Consider the following 20,575-nt stretch of genomic DNA (forward strand, 5'->3'; position numbering starts at 1 on the left):
GAGTCCGGTAGTATTCTAAGAACCGGGTTGCTATGGCAGTAGGGGTAGTTTGATGCTTGTCTCGTATACCAACTATCGAGGCTCATTGACCCCGAGGCCGAACCAGGTGCGACATAAGTCGACTTGCCCGATTGCCATATTTGTACAAGTGGTATCGATTAGGGGTGTGCATTCGGATTGACCGCATTAGTAAAACGCAACTCATATTTTTTTTTTACTTAAAAAATTGATTCGACATAAACGATCGGATTTCCCACATATCGAACATAGATATGTTCGATATGTGGGAAATCGCGATTGTTGAGCCAAAATAAAAATATAAACCCCCTCACCCTCCTTAATCCCCCCCCCCGACTTACCACAACTCCCTGGTGATGGAGCGAGGAGTGAGGACGCCATTTCTGCAATCCTTGGCGAGAAGCATGTGACGTCGGCGGCACGTCGAGTGACGCCGGCGTCACGTGATTCCCGGCTCGTTCGCGCCGGACGGCTCGTTCGGCCCAAAAAGAACTTTTGGCCAGCTTGAGGGGGTCAGGAGGCCCCCCCAAGCTGGCCAAAAGTTCTTTTTGGGCCGAACGAGCCGTCCGGCGCGAACTTGCCGGGAGTCACGTGACGTCGCGTCTGAGTGACGCGGCGCCAAGTGATTCCCGGCGAGTTCACGCCGGACGGCTCGTTCGGCCCAAAAAGAACTTTTGGCCAGCTTGGGGGGGTCAGGAGGCCCCCCCAAGCTGGCCAAAAGTTCTTTTTGGGCCGAACGAGCCGTCCGGCGCGAACGAGCCGGGAATCACGTGACGCCGCGTCACTCGACGTGCCACCGACGTCACATGCTTCTCGCCAAGGATTGCAGAAATGACGTCCTCACTCCTCGCTCGATCACCAGGGAGTTGTGGTAAGTCTGGGGGGGGGATTAAGGAGGGTGAGGGGGTTTAAATTTTTTTTTTGCACATATGTACATATACCCAACTCATTGGATTTTTTTTATGTCCATATTGGCCGCAAGTGGGACCCCCTTTCGGACATAAAAAATATGAACATAAAATTTTGCTCTGCACATCCCTAGTATCGATAATATCGAAGGGATTTGGAAGCCCTTTGATGTAACAAATTATTTAAAGTCTCCCGCGCCCAATCTACGCGGGCCTTGGCATCGGGGGTCACACCCTCCATATGGGCACTCTGAGCTTTTTTAAGGATTCCCGTCAATCTTAAAATTTCAGCATTATAACGACGGTTTTTCTTGGCGACATAAGCAATGACCGCCCCTCGCATTACCGCCTTCCCCGCTTCCCATACAGTCGAGGGGGAAACCTCCGCAGTTGAGTTATGTTCAACATATTCCTTCCAATGGGCCTGCAAATACCCATGAAATTCTTTATCCAAATAGAGATCGGGTCGCAGGCGCCAAGAGTGCAGAGGTCGAGTCCCCAAACCCCATTGTAGAACCATGGACACTGGCGCGTGGTCTGATACAGAGATGGTCCCTATAGAGGCGTCATGTACCTTAGCAAAGCACTGATCAGAGATTAGCAAATAATCAAGTCGAGAATATACATTGTGAGGGTGTGAAAAAAAAGTAAAATCACGCTCCTGTGGATGTAAAATCCGCCAAATATCCAGCAATCCAAGCTCTTGACACAGTAGGTTTATACCCTCCCCCCCCTCCAGCCGGGAGGCTAACTTAGGGGGTGCATTATCAAGTTGGCGGTTGGCTACAATATTAAAGTCGCCGCCCAGCACCAAACTATAATTAGAAAAGTCTGCTAAGAGAGTGATCAAAGAAGCAAAAAAGCCATGGGAATATACGTTAGGTGCATAAATAGCACAGAACACAATACGTTGTTGATACAAAGTGCCTGCCACCAGAACATATCTGCCTTCCTCATCCTGGCAAATACGCTCAAGTTGGAAAGGTAAATTTTTGTGAATAAGGATGGCTACTCCCCGTTGCCGCCTATTATAAGACGAGTAATAGGCCTGGCCCACCCAATCTCTTTTTAGTTTAGCATGCTCCCCATCTCCCAAATGGGTTTCTTGCAAAAGCGCCACCTGTGTTTTCATACGCTTAAATAGGGCAAATAATTTAGACATCTTGATTGGGGAGTGGATGCCATCCACATTCATGGTAACAATTTTAACAGACGCCATCACTTGAAGGGAATTCGAGCATCAAAGACAGTATAGGACCTGGGCCCCCTGGACCCCGGACCTTGCACACAAAAAATCCCTCCAGGCCTCCCAGCCTAGGCCCAGTGGGGAAAGGGACTGAGTCTACACCAGTCTCCAAAGAGAGCGGTAAGACTATTAGCACTTGAGTCATCTCCCCTACCCACCCCTGCTTACTATCACACATACCCACAACCACACAACACATCCATACAATCACCAAAAATCCCCCCCCATACCTCATGGTACTCAATTTACTGAGCTCCATAAGGGTGCCTCACAAAGCCGCTACTTCCCCCACTCCCGCCTCAGTCCCCCCGTCGCTGCCAGAACAAACTTCAGAGGCTTCAAAAATAACAGGAAGCAAACAGTAAGCTGGTGCGGCGTCCAACAAGTAAGAGGAAAACTTGAAACAAACCAGTTTTAAGTAGGAGGTATAACTTGCACATCCACCCAGGCAGAGTCCAACCGGGACACTGAACAAAAGAAAAAAGAGTGGATCTCCACGAGGGCTGCCCCAAGGTAGCGCATCAGACTCTCTGGCGGTGCCCCCTCAAGTAGGAAAAAGAAAAAAAAAAAATAGAGGTCTCTCCAAACACAATGGGGGAGGTAAACTCACCCCTAGGCACGCCAGTAACCATACTTTTGAACATTTAAAAGATAGTAATCCAAGAGCTGAGTAGCAGGCCACCGAAAGTTCGCTCTTCAGTCCCCAGCCGGCTGGGGAAGGCTCGCCACAAACCGCTCCGCTTCCTCTTTAGAGTTGAAAAAGAGGGTTTTATTTTCATGCTGGACCCGCAATTTTGCTGGGTAGAGCAGGGCGAATCTGATGCCACGGTTATGTAATGCTGTGCAAGCCAGGGCCATGGCTTTCCTCTGCGCAGCCGTGCTAGCCGAGAAGTCATTAAACAGCAGTAGTCTGTGTCCATTGTAATCCACCTCTTTTTTCTGGCGATAGGACCGCAAGAGCCGAGTCTTATGGTCCCAATTAAGAATCTTGGCCATGACTGGTCGCGGCCGCCCAAGGCCCTCGCGCACGGGCCCCACTCGGTGTACTCGTTCACAATGCAGCTGGTCTCCCGCAAGAAGAAGGCCTACCTGCTGAGGGAGCCACTTCTCCACCAAATCTTTTAGGTCCCCTTCCCTCACCTCCTCTGGCAGGCCGATAATTTTTAGGTTATTCCGGCATCCTCTGTCCTCCTGTTCCTCCACCTTAGCAAGGATATCACGCTGTCGGGCTTGAAGGTCCGCTATGGTCCTCTCTGAAGTTACCAGCGGTCACCCAGATCAGAAATCAGCCCTTCCGCGGTATCCAAGCGTTTGGCATGGCCTTCAACCGCAGCTTTGATGTCTTCCATCGCGGTCTGAAGCTTATATAGCCGGCCGTCTAGCGCTTCGGTCACCCTCTGTGAAATTTTTTGCAAGGCCTCTTCAGTCACAGACGCTAGCAAAGGCTCCCCGGATTGGGCTGCAGCGGCCATCTTGGCCGCACGCGGTCGATGCAGGCGGCGCTCAGGTCTCCCTCGAACGCTCGATCTGCGCATCCCCCACAGGCCAGCCCGGGCCAGAAATTTGCAGCAATATCTCCGGCAGCCCTTCCGTAGGTCCGGCAGCGAAACAGATGATTTTTAAGGTATTTCTTTACCGATTCCGGGGAGCGAGGCCACGGAGCTATCCCCGTTCACTTCCGCCTCCTGCACGTCATCGCCGGAAGTCCGACATTTTCCGTTTTATTCACCATTCCATTTCTAATAATTCCCAACATTCTCTTTGCTTTTTTGACTGCCGCAGCACACTAAACCGACGATTTCAATGTGTTATCCACTATGATGCCTAGATCTCTTTCTTGGGTTGTAGCACCTAATATGGAACCCAACATTGTGTAATTATAGCATGGGTTATTTTTCCCTTTATGCATCACCTTACACTTATCCACATTAATTTCATCTGCCATTTGGATGCCCAATTTTCCAGTCTCACAAGGTCTTCCTGCAATTTATCACAATCTGCTTGTGATTTATCTACTCTGAACAATTTTGTGTCATCTGCAAATTTGATTATCTCACTCGTCGTATTTCTTTCCAGGTCATTTATATTGAAAGGTAAGGGTCCCAATACAGATCCCTGAGGCACTCCACTGTCCACTCCCTTCCACTGAGAATATTGTCCATTTAATCCTATTCTGTTTCCTGTCTTTTAGCCAGTTTACAATCCACGAAAGGACATCACCACCTATCCCATGACTTTTTACTTTTCCTAGAAGCCTCTCATGAGGAACTTTGTGAAACGCCTTCTGAAAATCCAAGTATACTACATCTACCGGTTCACCTTTATCCACATGTTTATTAACTCCTTCAAAAAAGTGAAGCAGATTTGTGAGGCAAGACTTGCCCTGGGTAAAGCCATGCTGACTTTGTTCCATTATTGTTGGTTGTTGTCTGTATATAGATCTACTTTTCTTCATTTCCCCTGCCGTTGAAGCAGAGATCTACTTTTCTTCATTTCCCCTGCCGTTGAAGCAGAGAGTTATGCTGGATAAGCACTGAAAGTGAAGTATCTGACTTTCTCCCCTGCCGTTGAAGCAGAGAGCTATGCTAAATATGTGTGAAGTATCCGTCTTTCTCCCCTGCCGGAGAAGCAGAGAGTTATGCTGGATATTCCAAGAGCCAAGAGTAACAGATAAGAATGAGAAAAAAAAAAGTGCAAAACTTGCCGGGCAGACTGGATGGGCCGTTTGGTCTTCTTCTGCCGTCATTTCTATGTTTCTATGTTAAATCATGTCTTTCTATATGTTCTGTGATTTTGATGTTTAGAACACTTTCTCCTGGCACTGAAGTCAGGCTAACTGGACTGTAGTTTCCCGGATCGCCACTGGAGCTCTTTTTAAATATTGGGGTTACATTTGCTATCCTTCAGTTTTCAGGTACAATGGATGATTTTAATGATAGGTTACAAATTTTTACTAATAGGTCTGAAATTTCATTTCATCCGGTCCAGGTGATTTACTACTCTTCAGTTTGTCAATCAGGTCTACCACATCTTCTAGGTTCACCGTGATTTGGTTCAGTCCATCTGAATCATTACCCATGAAAACCTTCTCCATTACGGGTACCTCCCCAACATCCTCTTCAGTAAACACTGAGGGAAAGAAATCATTTAATCTTTCCACGATGGCCTTATCTTTTCTAAGTGCCCCTTTAACCCCGCAATCATCTAACGGTCCAACTGACTCCCTCACAGGCTTTCTGCTTCAGATATATTTTAAAAAGTTATTACTGTGAGTTTTTGCCACTACAGCCAACTTCTTTTCAAATTCTCTCTTAGCCTGTCTTATCAATGTCTTACATTTAACTTGCCAACGTTTATGCTTTATCCTATTTTCTTCTGTTGGATCCTTCTTCCAATTTTTGAATGAAGATCTGTTGGCTAAAATAGCTTCTTTCACCTCCCCTTTTAACCATGCTGGTAGTCGTTTTTCCTTCTTTCCACCTTTCTTAATGTGTGGAATACATCTAGACTGCTTCTAGAATGGTATTTTTTAACAATGACCACGCCTCTTGGATATTTTTTACTTTTGTAGCTGCTCCTTTCAGTTTTTTTCTAACAATTTTTCTCATTTTATCAAAGTTTCCCTTTTGAAAGTTTAGCACGAGAGCCTTGGATTTGCACACTGTTCCTCTTCCAGTCATTAAATCAAATTTGATCATATTATGATCACTATTGCCAAGCGGCCCCACCACCGTTATCTCTCTCACCAAGTCCTGTGCTCCACTGAGAATTAGATCTAAAATTGCTCCCTCTCTCATTGGTTCCTGAACCAATTGCTCCACAAAGCTATCATTTATTCCATCCAGGAACGTTATCTCTCTAGCGTGTCCCGATGATACATTTATCCAGTCAATATTGGGGTAATTGAAGTCTCTCATTATTACTGCACTACCAATTTGGTTAGCTTCCCTAATTTCTCTTAGCATTTCACTGTCCGTCTCACCATCTTGACCAGGTGGACGGTAGTATACCCCTATCACTATAGTCTTCCCCGACACACAAGGGATTTATACCCATATTCAATTTTATATTTAGTCTCATGCAGGATGTTTATCCTGTTGGACTCTTTGCCATCCCGGACATAAAGCGCCACATCTCCTCCTGGGTGCTCCTTTCTGTCATTGCGATATAATTTGTATCCCGGTATAGCACTGTCCCATTGGTTGTCCTCTTTCCACCATGTCTCTGAGATGCCAATTAAGTCTATGTTATCATTCACTGCTATACATTCTAATTCTCCCATCTTACTTCTTAGACTTCTGGCATTAGCATACAAACATTTCAAAGTTTGTTTTTTGTTTGTATTTTCATTCTGCTGTTTAATTGATAGGGATAAGTTAGAATTTTTTAGCTCAGGTGTGTTTTTAGTTACAGGCACTTGGACTATTTTTCTAATTATAGGAATCTCACTGTCGGATGCCCTAATTCTAATGCATCATTAGTATCCTTTGAAGATACCTCTCGCCGAACCATGTGCTGCTGAGCGACTGTCGGCTTTCCCCTTTGTTCTAGTTTAAAAGCTGCTCTCTCTCCTTTTTAAAGGTTAGCGCCAGCAGTCTGGTTCCACCCTGGTTAAGGTGGAGCCCATCCCTTCGGAAGAGACTCCCCCTTCCCCAAAAGGTTCCCCAGTTCCTAACAAAACTGAATCCCTCTTCCTTGCACCGTCGTCTCATCCATGCATTGAGACTCCGGAGCTCTGCCTGCCTCTGGTGACCTGCACGTGGAACAGGGAGCATTTCAGAGAATGCTACCCTGGAGGTTCTGGATTTAAGCTTTCTACCTAAGAGCCTAAATTTGGCTTCCAGAACCTCCCTCCCACATTTTCCTATATCGTTGGTGCCCACATGTACCACGACAGCCGGCTCCTCCCCAGCACTAAAATCCTATCTAGAAGTTGCTACCCTTAAGAGAAACATGGGGAAAATCTGAACAGCACAGCAGATACTACCATAAGAAGCATGCTGAGAAGACTGGATGGACCATTTGGTCCTTTTCTGCAGTCATTACTATAGGAAAATTAGTTCTTACCTGTTAATTTTTGTTCCTGTAGTACCACGGATCAGTCCAGACCATGGGTTGAGCCTCCTTTCCAGCAGGTGGAGACAGACCAAGACTGAAAGGGTATCCTATATGAGGACAGAGCCTACCCTGCAGCCCTTCAGTATAACCATTGTCAAAGCAGAAAAAAAGGCATAAGATCAAGCAAGTAACAAAATAACTAGTAATTTAGTATAAACCAACAGAACAAGTGAATGAACTGTGCAACTAAAAACGCTCTTGCATGACTACCCCTGATCATCGTAAAAATGCTTCCGGTGCCTGTAATGAAATTCCATGAGAGCCATGCAGAGATACTAGGCTGCTCCTATAAGAAGGAGAAAACAGGAAAAAATTTGAGCGGACAGACAAGACAGGAAGGCGTCTGGACTGATCCGTGGTACTACAGGAACGAAAATGAACAGGTAAGAACTAATTTTCCTTTCCCTGTACGTACCCGGATCAGTCCAGATCATGGGATGTCCCAAAGCTTCCCTACAAAGGGTGGGACCCAGACAGTCCCGCTCGAAGCACCTGCCAACCAAAGGAACCAAACACTGGAGCCTGAACTTCGAGGCAGTAGTGCCGAGCAAAAGTGTGCAGGGACTTCCATGTAGCCGCCCTGCATATTTCCTGCGGAGAGACCGACAGACTCCGCCCAAGAGGCAACTTGAGAGCGCAAGGAATGAGCTTTCAGACCTTCTGGGACTGCCCGGCCCTTGCAGATATAGGCGGAAGAAATCGCCTCCTTCAACCAGCAAGCGATTGTAGTCTTAGAAGCTTGTTTACCCCTATTTGGATCACTCCACAGGACAAAGAGGTGATCCAAGACCCGGAAATCATTGGTAACCTCAAGATAACGCAACAAGACTCGTTTAACATCGAGATGATGAAGTTCACCGCCGCCGGACACCGCGATATCCTCGGCCGAAAACGCGGGGAGCTCCATGGACTGGTTTACATGAAAAGAAGAAACAACCTTTGGCAAGAAGGAAGGTAGGGTCTTGAGAGAGACACCCGAGTCCGAGAACCGCAGAAAAGGGTCTCTGCAGGACAGAGCTTGAAGCTCGGACACCCTCCTGGCAAATAGCAACCAAGTTGCGTCAAGTCCTTGAGAGTAGCCCAATGGAGAGGCTCGAAAGGGGCCGAACAAAGAGCCCGAAGCACAAAATTCAAACTCCACGAGGGACAAGTAGGCCGGACGGGCGGTTTCAGGTTCTTAGCACCCCTGAGGAAACGGACGACATCCAGATGAGAGGCCACCGCACGACCCTCAATGGTGCCCAGAAGGGACTTTCTGTCAGCAAGGAGCTGACAGAAAGACCCTTGGAGAGACCTCGTTGCAGGAAGGTGAGAACTACAGCGACCGAAGGCGAACGAGCCGAATCACCCAACTCCTCTCAGGTGTTTTCAAAAACCTTCCAGACCCAGACACAGGCCAGAGATGTCGACTGCTTTCGAGACCTGAGCAGGGTGACAATAACCTCTTCCTTGTAACCTTTTCGCCTCAAATGTCGCCGTTCAAAAGCCATGCCACTAGACAGAAGCGATCCGCCTGGTCGAAAAATACGGGACCCTGCTGAAGAAGATGGGGCAGGTGACCGAGGCGAAGAGGACCGTCCGTAGTGAGATTCACCAGATCTACGAACCACGGCCTGCTGGGCCACTTGGGGGCTACGAGAATGACCAGACCGCGATGGAGCTCTATTCTCTGCAGAATCTTCTAGGGGTGTGCATTCATTTTGAACTTAAATGTAAAACGCAATTTATTTTTTTTTTAACTTAAAAAAGTGATGAGGCGAAAACGATCGGATTTCCAACTTATTCAACATAGCTATGTTGAATACGTTGGAAATCGCGATTGTTGATCCTAAATAAAAATTTAAACCCCACACCCTCCTTAATCCCCCCCCCCCCCCCAAGACTTACCAAAACTCCCTGGTGGTCCAGCGGGGAGTCAGGACGCCATTTCTGAACTCCTTTGCGAGGAGCACGTGACGTCGGCGTCACGTCGGAGTGACGCGGCGTCACGTGATTCCCCGCGCGTTCGCTCCGGGACCCTCGTTGCACCCAAAAGGAACTTTTGGCCAGCTTGGGGGGGCCTCCTGACCTGGTGAATTTCTAGCATCACTTCGTTTTCAGATCCTGGGCCAGCACTTCCAGTTCCAGGCTCTTCCCTTCGGTCTTGCCACAGCTCCCCGATGGGACAGGATCTTAGTCCATCCTTATCTGGACGACTGGCTGCTAAGGGCCAAATACTCCGCCCTATCGGGCCTCCTGACCCCCCCAAGCTGGCCAAAAGTTCCTTTTAAATTTTTATTTGCACGTATGGACATAGACTCAACTTATGGAATTCTTCATATGTCCATATTGACCGAAATTGACCCCCCCTTTCGACTTATGAACATAAACGTTTGGTCTCCACATCCCTAGAATCTTCCCTAGAATCTTCCCTACCAACGGCTAAGGCGGGAACATGTAGAGTAGGACATCGAGAGGCCAAGGGAGAGCCAGCGTGTCCACTCTCTCTGAGCAATGCTCCCTCCAACGGCCGAAGAACTGGGGAGCCTTGGCGTTGTCCAGCATCACCATGAGATCCAGGTGAGGGGGGCCCCACCTGTGCACGATTAGATCCATCGCCGTGTCGGACAACTCCCACTCGCTGGGGTCGAGATGTTGGCGACTGAGGAAGTCGGCTTCAACATTCTCCTTGCCCGCTATGTGGGAGGCAGCCAGACGATCCAAGTGCCCCTCCGCCCAGAGAAAGAGCTTGCAGGCTTCTAACGCCATCAGACGACTCAGAGTACCCCCTTGTCGATTGGTGTAGGCCACAGTGGTGGAGTTGACCTACAGAACTCGGACCGCCTTGTGGCGGATTAGGGGAAGAAAAAAATTGAGGGCCAGACGCACCGCACGGGCCTGCAGGCGATTAACGTGCCACCGTGACTGGAGCGGGGACCAGTAACCTTGAGTCGTTTGAGATTGGCAGACGGCCCCCCAACCGGAGAGGCTGGCATCCGTCGTGACTATGACCCACGAGGGAGTCAAGAGAGGCATCCCCTTGAGGAGGTGAGCCGGCGAGAGCCACCACTGTATGTCGGCAATGGTAGAGTCGGAAAGAGGCAGGACCTCCTGGTACAGCTCGGACACCGGTTTCCAGCGGGATAATGCTTTCTGTAAGGGACGCATATGCGCAAACGCCCAGGGGACCAGGTCGATCGTGGAAGCCATGGTCCCCAGGACCTGCAGGTAATCCCAAGCCGTGGGAAGCAGTAGGGAGACAAAACTGTCCACTTGATCGATCAGCTTGAGTGCCCGCGAGTCCGGGAGAAAAACTTTCCCGACCTGAGAATCGAAACGAGCTCCCAGAAATTCCAGATCCTGAAAGGGCTGAAGATTGCTTTTGGAGTAGTTGATTATCCTGCCGAGCGAGGTGAGGAGGACTAGCACTTTGTCTACGGCGTGCACGCATAGGGGTACATTTTAAAAAAAAAGCGCGAGCGCGTACTTTTGTTCTCCACCAGGCGCAAACAAAAGTATGCCGGATTTCAATAGATACGCGTGTAGCCGCGCGAATCTTTTAAAATCCGGGGTTGGTGCGCACAAGGGGGTGCACATTTGTGCACCTTGCGCGCGCCGAGCCCTGCGCGTGCTGCCCGTTCCCTCCGAGGCCACTCCAAAATCGGAGCGGCCTCGGAGGGAACTTTCCTTCCGCCTCCCCCCACCTTCCCCTCCCTTCCCCTAGCTAACCCATCCCCCAGCCCTACCTAAATCCCCCTCTTAACCTTTATCCAAGAAGTTACGCCTGCCTCCGGGCAGTCATAACATGCTTGCGCCGAATGTCTGCTGGCGTGGCAGGCCCCGATACAGGCCGCTGTGTCGGGACACTCGGCCACGCCCCCGGACCGCCCCGGACCGCTGCCACGCCCCCGAACACGCCCCGAGCCGACACCACGCCCCCTGACTGCCCCTTTTTGCAAGCCCCGGGACGCGCATGTGTCTTGCATGTGTGCTTGCACGCGCCGCCAAGCCTTTGAAAATCTACCCGATAGGGCGGAGTATTTGGCCCTTACCAGCCAGTCGTCCAGATAAGGATGGACTAAGATCCCGTCCCATCGGGGAGCGGTGGCAAGACCGAAGGGAAGAGCCTGGAACTGGAAGTGCTGGCCCAGGATCTGAAAACGAAGTGATGCTAGAAATTCACCGGGGCAGACCGCAGCGATCACGGCCCGCAGGGTCTCCATCTTGAAACGGGGGACCCTGAGGGCCAGGTTGACCCTTTTGAGATCCAGGATGGGACGGAAAGAATTGTCCTTCTTGGGAACGACGAAGTAAATGGAATACTGGCCGGCACCCTTTTCTTGTACTGGCACCGGAACAATTGCCCCCAGTTCCTGGAGCCTGACCAGGGTTTGACAGACCGCAGGCCGCTTGGACTAACTGCAAGGGGAAACGAGATAGAAATCTGAGAGGTCCCGGGCAAACTCTAATACGTAACCGTGTTCTATCACCTCGAGGACCCAGTGATCAGATGTGATTTTGGCCCACTCCTCGCGAAACAAATTAAGAAGCCCACCTAAGATTCGTGCGGAGGAATGGACCGGCCGGATCTCATTGGGGAGCGGACTTGGTGGCCAGGTGTTGCTGGTGGCCATCCTGGAAGCGTCGACAGCCCCGAAAGGAATGAGACCACGACTGGGACTTGGACATGCCGCCTCTAGGAAAAGAACCCCGCGCCCTGTTGCCATAACGGCGTTGTCCCCTAAAGCAAGTATGAGTCGGGAAGAAAGACTTCAACTGTTTGGGGCGGTCCTCCAGCAGCTTATGAACATTGTTTTCACCCAAGGATTTAATAAGCTGTTCCAGATCCTCACCAAAGGGAAGAGCGCCCAGTTGAGCCTTCGATGACACTTCCGCGGACCAATTGCGTAGCCAGAGGAGGCGTCTGGCCGAAACTGTGGAAACCATAGCCTTTGCCTGGACGCGAAGCAAGTCATAAAGGGCATCCGCCCCATAAGCGATGGCACCCTCCAAATGTTCAGCCTGCTCTGCCTCTGCAGACGGGAGGTCCTGGATCCTGAGTAATTGTTGCATCCACCTAAGACTTGCCCGATGCATGAGACTGCTGCAGATTGTCGCCCAGACTCCGAGAGCCAGGACCTCAAAAATCTGCTTCAAATAAAATTCAAGCTTGCGGTCCTGAACATCCCGCAATGCTGTAGCACCCACCACCGGGATGGTGGTATGCTTCGTGACCGCGGTGACCGAGGAGTCCACCTTCGGAATTTTCAACATGTCCAGGCAGTCCTCTGGAAGCGGGTAGAGCTTGTCCATAGCCCTTCCAACTCGGAGACCCGTCTCAGGGGCTTTCCATTCCCGCAGGAGGAGCAGTCGGTGCATAGGACAGAATGGGAAAGTACGCGATAGTGCCCTAAGTCCCTCCAGCACCGGGTCCGTGTTTGGAGTCATCGCCTCCACCACAGAATCATCCGGCGGGGCATCAATTCCCAATTCCTGGAGCACAAAAGGAATGAGAGGTTCCAGCTCCTCACGCTGGAACAAACGTAGGATACGAGGATCGTCGCCCTCGAGCGGGGGGGCCTGAGCCGAGGCCTCACCATCTCCCTCATCAAGAGGGTCCATGGGGGGCTGTGGGGGGTCCACCGGGGTGAGGGGGATTCCCGGGACCACCCGTACCCGAACAGAGCCCTGTGGGTCCAGAACCGCAGCAGGGACCAGCAGGGGCATCCAAGGAATTTTCGGAGGGGGGGAACCGGTAGGGGGGGTCCACCTCCCTCTGTAAGCTAGCCAAATATGATTCGTGCAGTAGAAGCACAAAATCCGATGAAAAATGGGCCCGGACCGATTTTTCCATGGGGGGAGGGGGCGAGGGAGGGTCCGTGTCCCCCCTCCCCCCCGAGAGAGCACCGGGCTCAAATCGGGGGGTAAAAATGGTAAATTTTGCTCCCCTGCTCCGGGAGAAGTAGATTCTGTATCTTCCGAAATGCCCAAAATGGCCGCTGTTCCCGCGATTTCTCGGGACGGGAATAGCCTGGCCATGCATCAGGGAGCCCGACCGCGGGCTCGAGTAGTTTGAGCCACCATGGAGGAGCCTTCCCCTCCCCCCCCCGGGAGGCATCGGGAACACATCCCATCGCGGGAGAGCCGGGAGACCGACTCTCAACAAGCTAGGCACAGATTAGAACGTGGCATGAAGAAAAACAAGCAGCCGCGATACACAGAAAAACAGCTGACCGGGGAGTCCCAGAGGAGAGGAGTAGGAGATCAAACCCCGCTCCCTACTAATAAAATCTTGCTGCCTTTATTTATTTATTTATTTTTTAACTTGCACCAGCAAAAAATAAAATTTAACTGCCTCCTGTCTCTTTGTCTTTTTTTTTTTTTACAGATAGACACAGGGGAATTCACATCCCTGACAGAACAGCCGAAGAATGGGCATCTCGAGGCAAGGCAGCAGACCAGGGGAGAGTGACTGGCACCTCCAGTATCACCCACAAAAAGGTCATCGGGAAGGGAACCTAGGCTGAGCAAATCAAGGGGTCAAGCCCCCCTAGGAACCCCAAGAGCGAGGGAGACAGAACTGTCTCCCTGACACACAGGCCGATACAGTAAAGTGCGGCCGCGGTTACCCAGCTTCTAACCCGCTTTCTACTCACAATTTGGCCGCGTTAATCCAACCCGCAATTCACTATCCCTTTTAACCCATCCTTACTGCTTCTTTAAATCAACGGGAAACCCTTTCCGCCCACGGCATGTATATGAGATGTAAACGATCAGACCTGCAGTTTTGCCGTGTGTTTAACCTGCTAATTTACCGCCTACCCTTACCCCTGCGTTAGTGTGGAGCGTCAGGCAAGCCCCGGCAGAGAGAGACAGCAATAGGCAGGCTCTGGTCAAAATCGACTCGACATGTTATTAAAGCAAATGTGAATAAAGTGCAACAAAAGTAAACTTACTGCATGTGAATGACAAACAGTCCTCTCTCCCCCCCTCCCGAAGCAAGGCGCACGGTGAAAATCGACTCGACATGTTATTAAAGCAAATGTGAATAAAGTACAACGGGGACTTCCGGGATGACGTCACCGGAGGCGGCAGGGTAAAGAAAAGCTCCGGACCCTCTCACCCACCATCGGCTCCCATCCCCCCGGGGTGAAATTCGTTTTCAACAATTTTTTACCTGCAGAGGGGCAGCATGATGTGGGCTACTGAATCGCTGCAGTTTGAGGCGAAAATGAGCAGTTAATGACTGGATATGAGCCTGAGAAGCTGGCAGCCTTCCTCCCTGCTAACTGTAAGCTACTTCCGGTTCCCATCGCCTGTATCCGCCACCATCCACGCGTTTAACTCTTGAATTTTCATTTCTTCTTGTGCAGAGGATAAAGAGGACACTTGTGGCTATCAAATCGCTGCAATTTGAGGCGGAAACGAGGGTCTAGGGGCCCGGGATGAGGCAAAGATCAGCGCGTACTGCACACACTCAGCAGGCAAACATGGCCAAAATGGCTGCCGGGGGGGGGGGGGGGGGGGGGGATCTTAAAGCTACAGTAGCAGAAGTTTCAGAGGAGGCTCTCATTAAGATATCAGCTAGGGTTGCTGAGGCATTAGAAGCTAGACTCTCAAATATACAATCCTCTCTACAGATCTCTATGGAAGAGGTTAAGAATGCTGTGGAAGGGCAAGCTAAAAGGTTTTGATGAAGCTGAGCTAAGATTGTCTGCCCAAGAAGACAGGTTACACACTGTGGAACAGCAAGTACAAGCTCTGTCTGCAGCAAATACATCCTTGTTAGACCGCTTAGATGATCAAGAGAATAGAAACCGGCGGAATAATATTAAGATCATCGGACTTCCCGAATCTGTCTCTGAGCAAGCACTGTATGATCTTATTGAAAATTGGCTACCGGATCAATTGGGTCTGACTTTAACTTCTGGCCGCTTGCGCTGCGAACGGGTACATCGGATGGGGCCACCCAGGGATGCTGCAAGCAAGCCATGACCTGTGATGGCCAGAATTTTAAACTGGTCACACAAAATCCAGCTCATGCGAGCCTTTCGACAGCTTTCTGGGGTGGAATATCAGGGACACCGGCTCCTGCTGTTCCATGATTTCTCTGCAGCAGTGGTAGTGAAGGAGTTCGATTCCATGAACCCCTGAAGACTGCACAGCTGAGACGCCTCTCGTCTCCTCATGCCCGCAGTGAAACGCACAGCCATCTTGATTTACTAACATTTGCAACGCAAACGGAACCTAATACGTAGTGACGTACTCACGCACTAACATTTAGTGAAACGTAACTCCATTTTGGAATACTAATTTGTATTGTATTAATACGAACGCCGCCGCAAATGTCTAACCCGTCAATTAAATGACGAAACAATAGTCTGATCATAAGCTACACCTACTAGAGACCACGCTAGCTATTGCTTGTTCAGCAGTTTGTAAATTGTTTGTTCAGCAAAAACCAGAACGCATGTGTGAAAGATAAGAACTGTAAAGTGTATAAAGGTTTGCTCCTAAGGGGGCGTGGCATGCAGTTGTACTAAGCCTTTGTCTTAGCTGCATCTTGCTGGCAATAAAAGTCTATCTTTACGGATCAGTTGTCTGGGCCTCCTTACTGACTGAAAAGAGACAGTTACATTTGGCGAGCCAGCCAGGAGGTACCGGAGACGCTATTTTAGCTCTCCAGAAGGTCCGGTAGTTTGGTGGCGGAGCAGTCCCCCAGACATACCTGGTGAGTGGCCACCGCTGAGTTCAGCGATCAGGTTTCTGAGGGGACCGTTCCACAGAAATTCTGCTGAGACCTCTGGGTTGATGATCCGGGAAGAAGGCTTTCGTGACGATCGGAAGACCCCTGCAGGCGAGTATTATGGGAACAAGGGAATAGGTGAAGAATAGATAAGGAAATAACCGGTCCATCCCCGGCGGACCGAGGGGGCCTTGATCACACCCCACGCAGTGTGTTAGTAGGAATTACGTTCCGAAGACCACACGCATAAAAAGGAGAAAATTATAAGTGAAGCATACGATAGTGGGAATAGGTTTCTTGTTGTGTGAAAGAGAGTGAATGGCCTCGCAGTTCTAGGCCCGGCTGACCGCGTCCTAGTCGGGGCGATTGTGACCCTTTTGTGTCTGACGGATACGGACCCCTTACCTATCCGTCTTCCCTTCCCTCCTTTGTCTGTGAATTCTATCCTAATGGGAGGGGGCGGTTCGACTCCATTAAAAGTCATGACGGAACACTATAGCGAAGTGTTCGATAGACATAAATGTACAAAACCCGGAATGATTCAACGATGTACCCATAGGTGGCCCAGTTTGTGTGTAAATTGGCCTCCGGCAGGAACTTTCAATTTCCAAACGGCCACAAGGGTCCAGAATATAGTTATACGAGAAGGGAATCCGGGTTGCCCTGAGGATATACCGTACATAACCGCTTGGATTGCAGTTATTGAAAATCCTCCGTCGTGGGCAAAGAAGCTAGTAGAGGGAGCCGCCCTTGTAATGGTAACTCAAGTACGCAAAATGGGAGACCGGAAGTCCCCAAACCGGAAGAGAAAGGGAAAGGCGGCCATATTGGAACCTAAAGAGCATGCGTCATCTGCGGCGGCCATATTTGTAGTGCAAGGGAATTCACGGACTCCAGAAAAAAAAATTAAACCCCTGCCGCCCGCAGCACTGCCCGACGCTGAAAATATCTTGCCGCCACCATATGCCCCTAGTTGTCCCCTGGCATATCCTACGCCACCAAGTCCCCCAGTCCCCTCCAATGCGCAAGCCGATCCTAGGATGGCACCGGCTCATGAAGAGCAACCTGAAGCGGCAACCGCAAAGGTAGAAGGCGGCAGCGAGTCGTCCGTGGCAGACGGAACTCGCAGTAAAACCCAAGCCGCAGCAAGTTTGCAATTACCAATTAGGGAAACATCAACTGTAGTTCCTGTAGTCCCGACTGAAGAAAACGAACATCGCACTACGCAAACAATAAAGTTATTTACCTACATACCTTTTACATCCAGCGATCTTTTCAATTGGAAACAGCTTGGGCCGTCCTACGCTGAAAAACCAGAACAGATGATAGACTTTTTACGGGGCATTTTTGCAGCCCATAACCCCAACTGGGCTGACGTTCGGCATTTAGCCTCCATTCTTTTTACCACTGAAGAACACCGACAGATACAATTAAACATGGAAGAGGCAGCTCGATTAGGAGCCGGGTCAGATGGACGTCCCGAAGACGCAGTGAGAGACTTAGCCCCGACTGCAGATCCCAACTGGGATTTCCAGACCGCGGCAGGGCGGGAGCGTATTGCCGCCTATCAGACCGCGTTTCTTGAAGCTTTAAAGAAAGGGAAGCAGAAAGTTGTAAACATGGGAAAAATCCAAGACGTGGTGCAGAAGAGAGACGAGTCCCCCGGAAACTTTTTGGAGCGATTGATGGATGCGTACCGCCAATACAGCCCATTTGATCCAGAGGACCCCAAACATCAATCCATCATAGTGATGAGCTTCGTTGGGCAGTCCTGCCCAGACATTCGCCGGAAGTTGCAAAAGCAGGAAGGGTTTGAGGGAATGAATATCAGCCAATTAAAAGCAATGGCTGATAAAGTCTATGTAAACCGAGAACCGGATGGAGACAGGAAGGAAAAGAAAGAAACTAGAAAGTTAAGAGAAAGTGTCAGTTTGTTAGCCGCAGCGTTGGAAGAAACTAATTTCGGGAACCCGTCCAGGCAGTATCACAGGTATCCCGGACCCCGAGGAAGAGGCAGATCGCCCTCTAGAGGGCTGCCAAGAGGACGAGCTAATAGAGGAGGATCGTTTAGAGGCGGAAGAATGCCATTGGGAACCAATCAATGCGCATATTGTAAACAAGAAGGACATTGGAAGGCTGAGTGTCCGGAGTCCCTGCAAGCAAAGCAGGAAGGATATACTCCGTCCAAATCTAAGGAAACGGAATGGCAGATGACCGTAGGTGAAACTTCCGGCGAAGACAGTGAAGCATGACTAGATAGGGGAACCCTTCCCATTGACCCTTTGGTGGAAATAAGAGTAGGGGCTGAAACATTCAAAGGATTGTTAGACACGGGGGCGCAAAGATCTGTGATGACCACAGCCATCACCACGCCTACTTCGAAAAACATCTCTATAGTCGGGGCTTCTGGAAAGCCACTAATCGCTCCCTTCCTCCAGAAACGGCAGGTTACAGTAGGAGGACAATTAGTGTCCCATCAATTCCTTTACGTGCCAGGGTGCCCAGTACCACTCATAGGGAGAGACCTCCTGTGTAAATTAAGAGCTACTTTGCAATTCGAGCCCACCGGTGAAATCAAGGCATCCTTTGTCGACAATCCAGTCTCTCTCATTTGTCCACTCCAAGAGGAATGGAGGCTACATCTCCCCGTCATTGAACAAATCATTCAACATCGATACGAAGTGAACACCCCTCTCAACGAACAACGAAGACAGCTAATGGATAGCGTGCCTAAAGTATGGTCCGAGCAGAATCCAGGGGGAATAGCCATCGATGCTACCCCTGTTTGGATCGAAATGAAACAGAATGCACAGGTGATCAATCAACCTCAATACCCCATTCCATATATGGCCAGACAAGGAATTGAGATACACCTGCAGAGACTGTATGATTTGGGCATTCTCAGGCGAATCCGATCTGCTTGGAACACCCCTTTGTTGCCCGTAAAGAAACCTGGTTCTACTGATTACCAACCGGTACAGGATTTACGGAAGGTGAACAATCAAGTAGCAGATCTAGTAGCCCTCGTACCAAATCCATACTCAATCTTGGCTCAAGTTTCCCCTGCATCCAAGTGGTACAGTGTTATTGATCTCAAAGATGCTTTCTTCTCCGTTCCAGTAGCAGAAGAATGCCAGAAGATCTTTGCCTTCACATGGGAAAATGCACAAACTGGAATCAAGCAGCAGTACACATGGACTCGCTTGCCGCAAGGGTTCAAGCACTCACCTACGCTGTTCGGTGAGTAACTGGCAAAAGACTTGAAGATGTATCAAGTTATGTATGGGCCAGTAATACAGTATGTGGATGACCTTCTGTTGTTTCGTGAAACGTATCACGAATGTGCAGTAGCCACTCTCCACCTGCTAAAGACGTTGTACTCAAAAGGATACCGTGCAAGTAAAAAGAAGGCGCAAATCTGTGAATTGGAAGTAGAATACTTGGGCTTCCAAATCCGGGAAGGTACCCGTTGTCTTGGAATATCCCGTACCAGTTCAATACGAGGTCAACCTGTACCCACTTGCAAGAAAGAGCTCCGAGCGTTCCTTGGAGCTGCTGGATATTGTAGGCTGTGGATTGCTAACTATGCTGTTATTGCCCAGTCCCTGTACGACAAGCTGCGGGGAAAGGAGGCAGAATCTCAGCCTTTTCAGTGGGAAACCCATGAATTAACAAGCTTACAACAACTGAAAGACGCCTTGATTGAACCCCCTGCTCTAGGGTTGCCAGATGTAATGAAACCATTTCATCTATACGTCGATGAGAAGAAAGGAATGGCCATTGGGGTATTGACTCAAACTCTAGGCTCGTGGGAACGACCTGTTGCATATCTGTCAAAAGGAATGGACAATGTTGCAAAAGGATGGCCAGGTTGTCTTCGAAGCATTGCGGCTGCGTGCTTACTAATCCCAGAAGCTGTCAAATTAACTTTTGGTCAAATTCTAAACGTAACAACTCCCCACACTATTCAAGGACTACTAGAAACGCATGGACCAAAATGGATGACCAACTCACGTCTTGTAAAATACCAAGCCTTACTGTGTGAAACACCTGAAATTCAAATACAAGACAGTAAAAACTTGAACCCGGCCACTCTTATGCCGGCACCTGAACCCGTTGCCCATGACTGTGAAGAAGTCATGACTACAATACATTCCAGTAGACCAGACCTGAGGGATCAACCCTGGCAGGGAGCATGGACTCTATTTACTGATGGAAGCAGCCAAGTTATTGATGGAATTCGGGTTGCTGGTTATGCTGTGGTTTCTGAAGATGACATCATTGAAGCTGAATCCCTACCCCCAGGGACATCAGCTCAAAAAGCTGAACTAATCGCTCTCACTCGAGCTCTGCAACTGGCAGAAGGACAGACTGTGAATATCTATACAGATTCCAAATATGCTTTCCTCACCATCCAAGTACATGGAGCCTTATACAAGGAGCGAGGATTTCTCACCGCCGAAGGAAAGCAACTGGCTAATGCGTCTGAAATACATCGATTGCTAAATGCCGTATGGGCACCGCAAAAGGTAGCTGTCATGCATTGTAAAGCCCACACAG

At 49.7% G+C, this 20,575-nt stretch overlaps 1 protein-coding gene across 5 annotated transcripts in view; it reads right to left on the reverse strand.

The window, feature by feature from the left end:
• Window positions 1–20,575, reverse strand: part of LOC115091824 — a 424,078-nt gene that overhangs the window by 246,360 nt on the left and 157,143 nt on the right. The window contains exon 1 of one of the 5 annotated variants that reach the window (XM_029602074.1): window positions 14,447–14,758. The exons of the other annotated variants lie outside the window; for them this stretch is intronic. Within the exon in view, the coding sequence (XP_029457934.1) occupies window positions 14,447–14,463 (17 nt within the window). The 5' untranslated portion in view covers window positions 14,464–14,758. Of the gene's footprint in view, window positions 1–14,446; window positions 14,759–20,575 lie in introns of those variants that run through there. 5 annotated transcript variants of the gene reach the window in all.

Source organism: Rhinatrema bivittatum, chromosome 1 (assembly GCF_901001135.1).
Source record: "Rhinatrema bivittatum chromosome 1, aRhiBiv1.1, whole genome shotgun sequence".
In the NCBI taxonomy this organism is placed as follows: Eukaryota; Metazoa; Chordata; class Amphibia; order Gymnophiona; family Rhinatrematidae; genus Rhinatrema; species Rhinatrema bivittatum.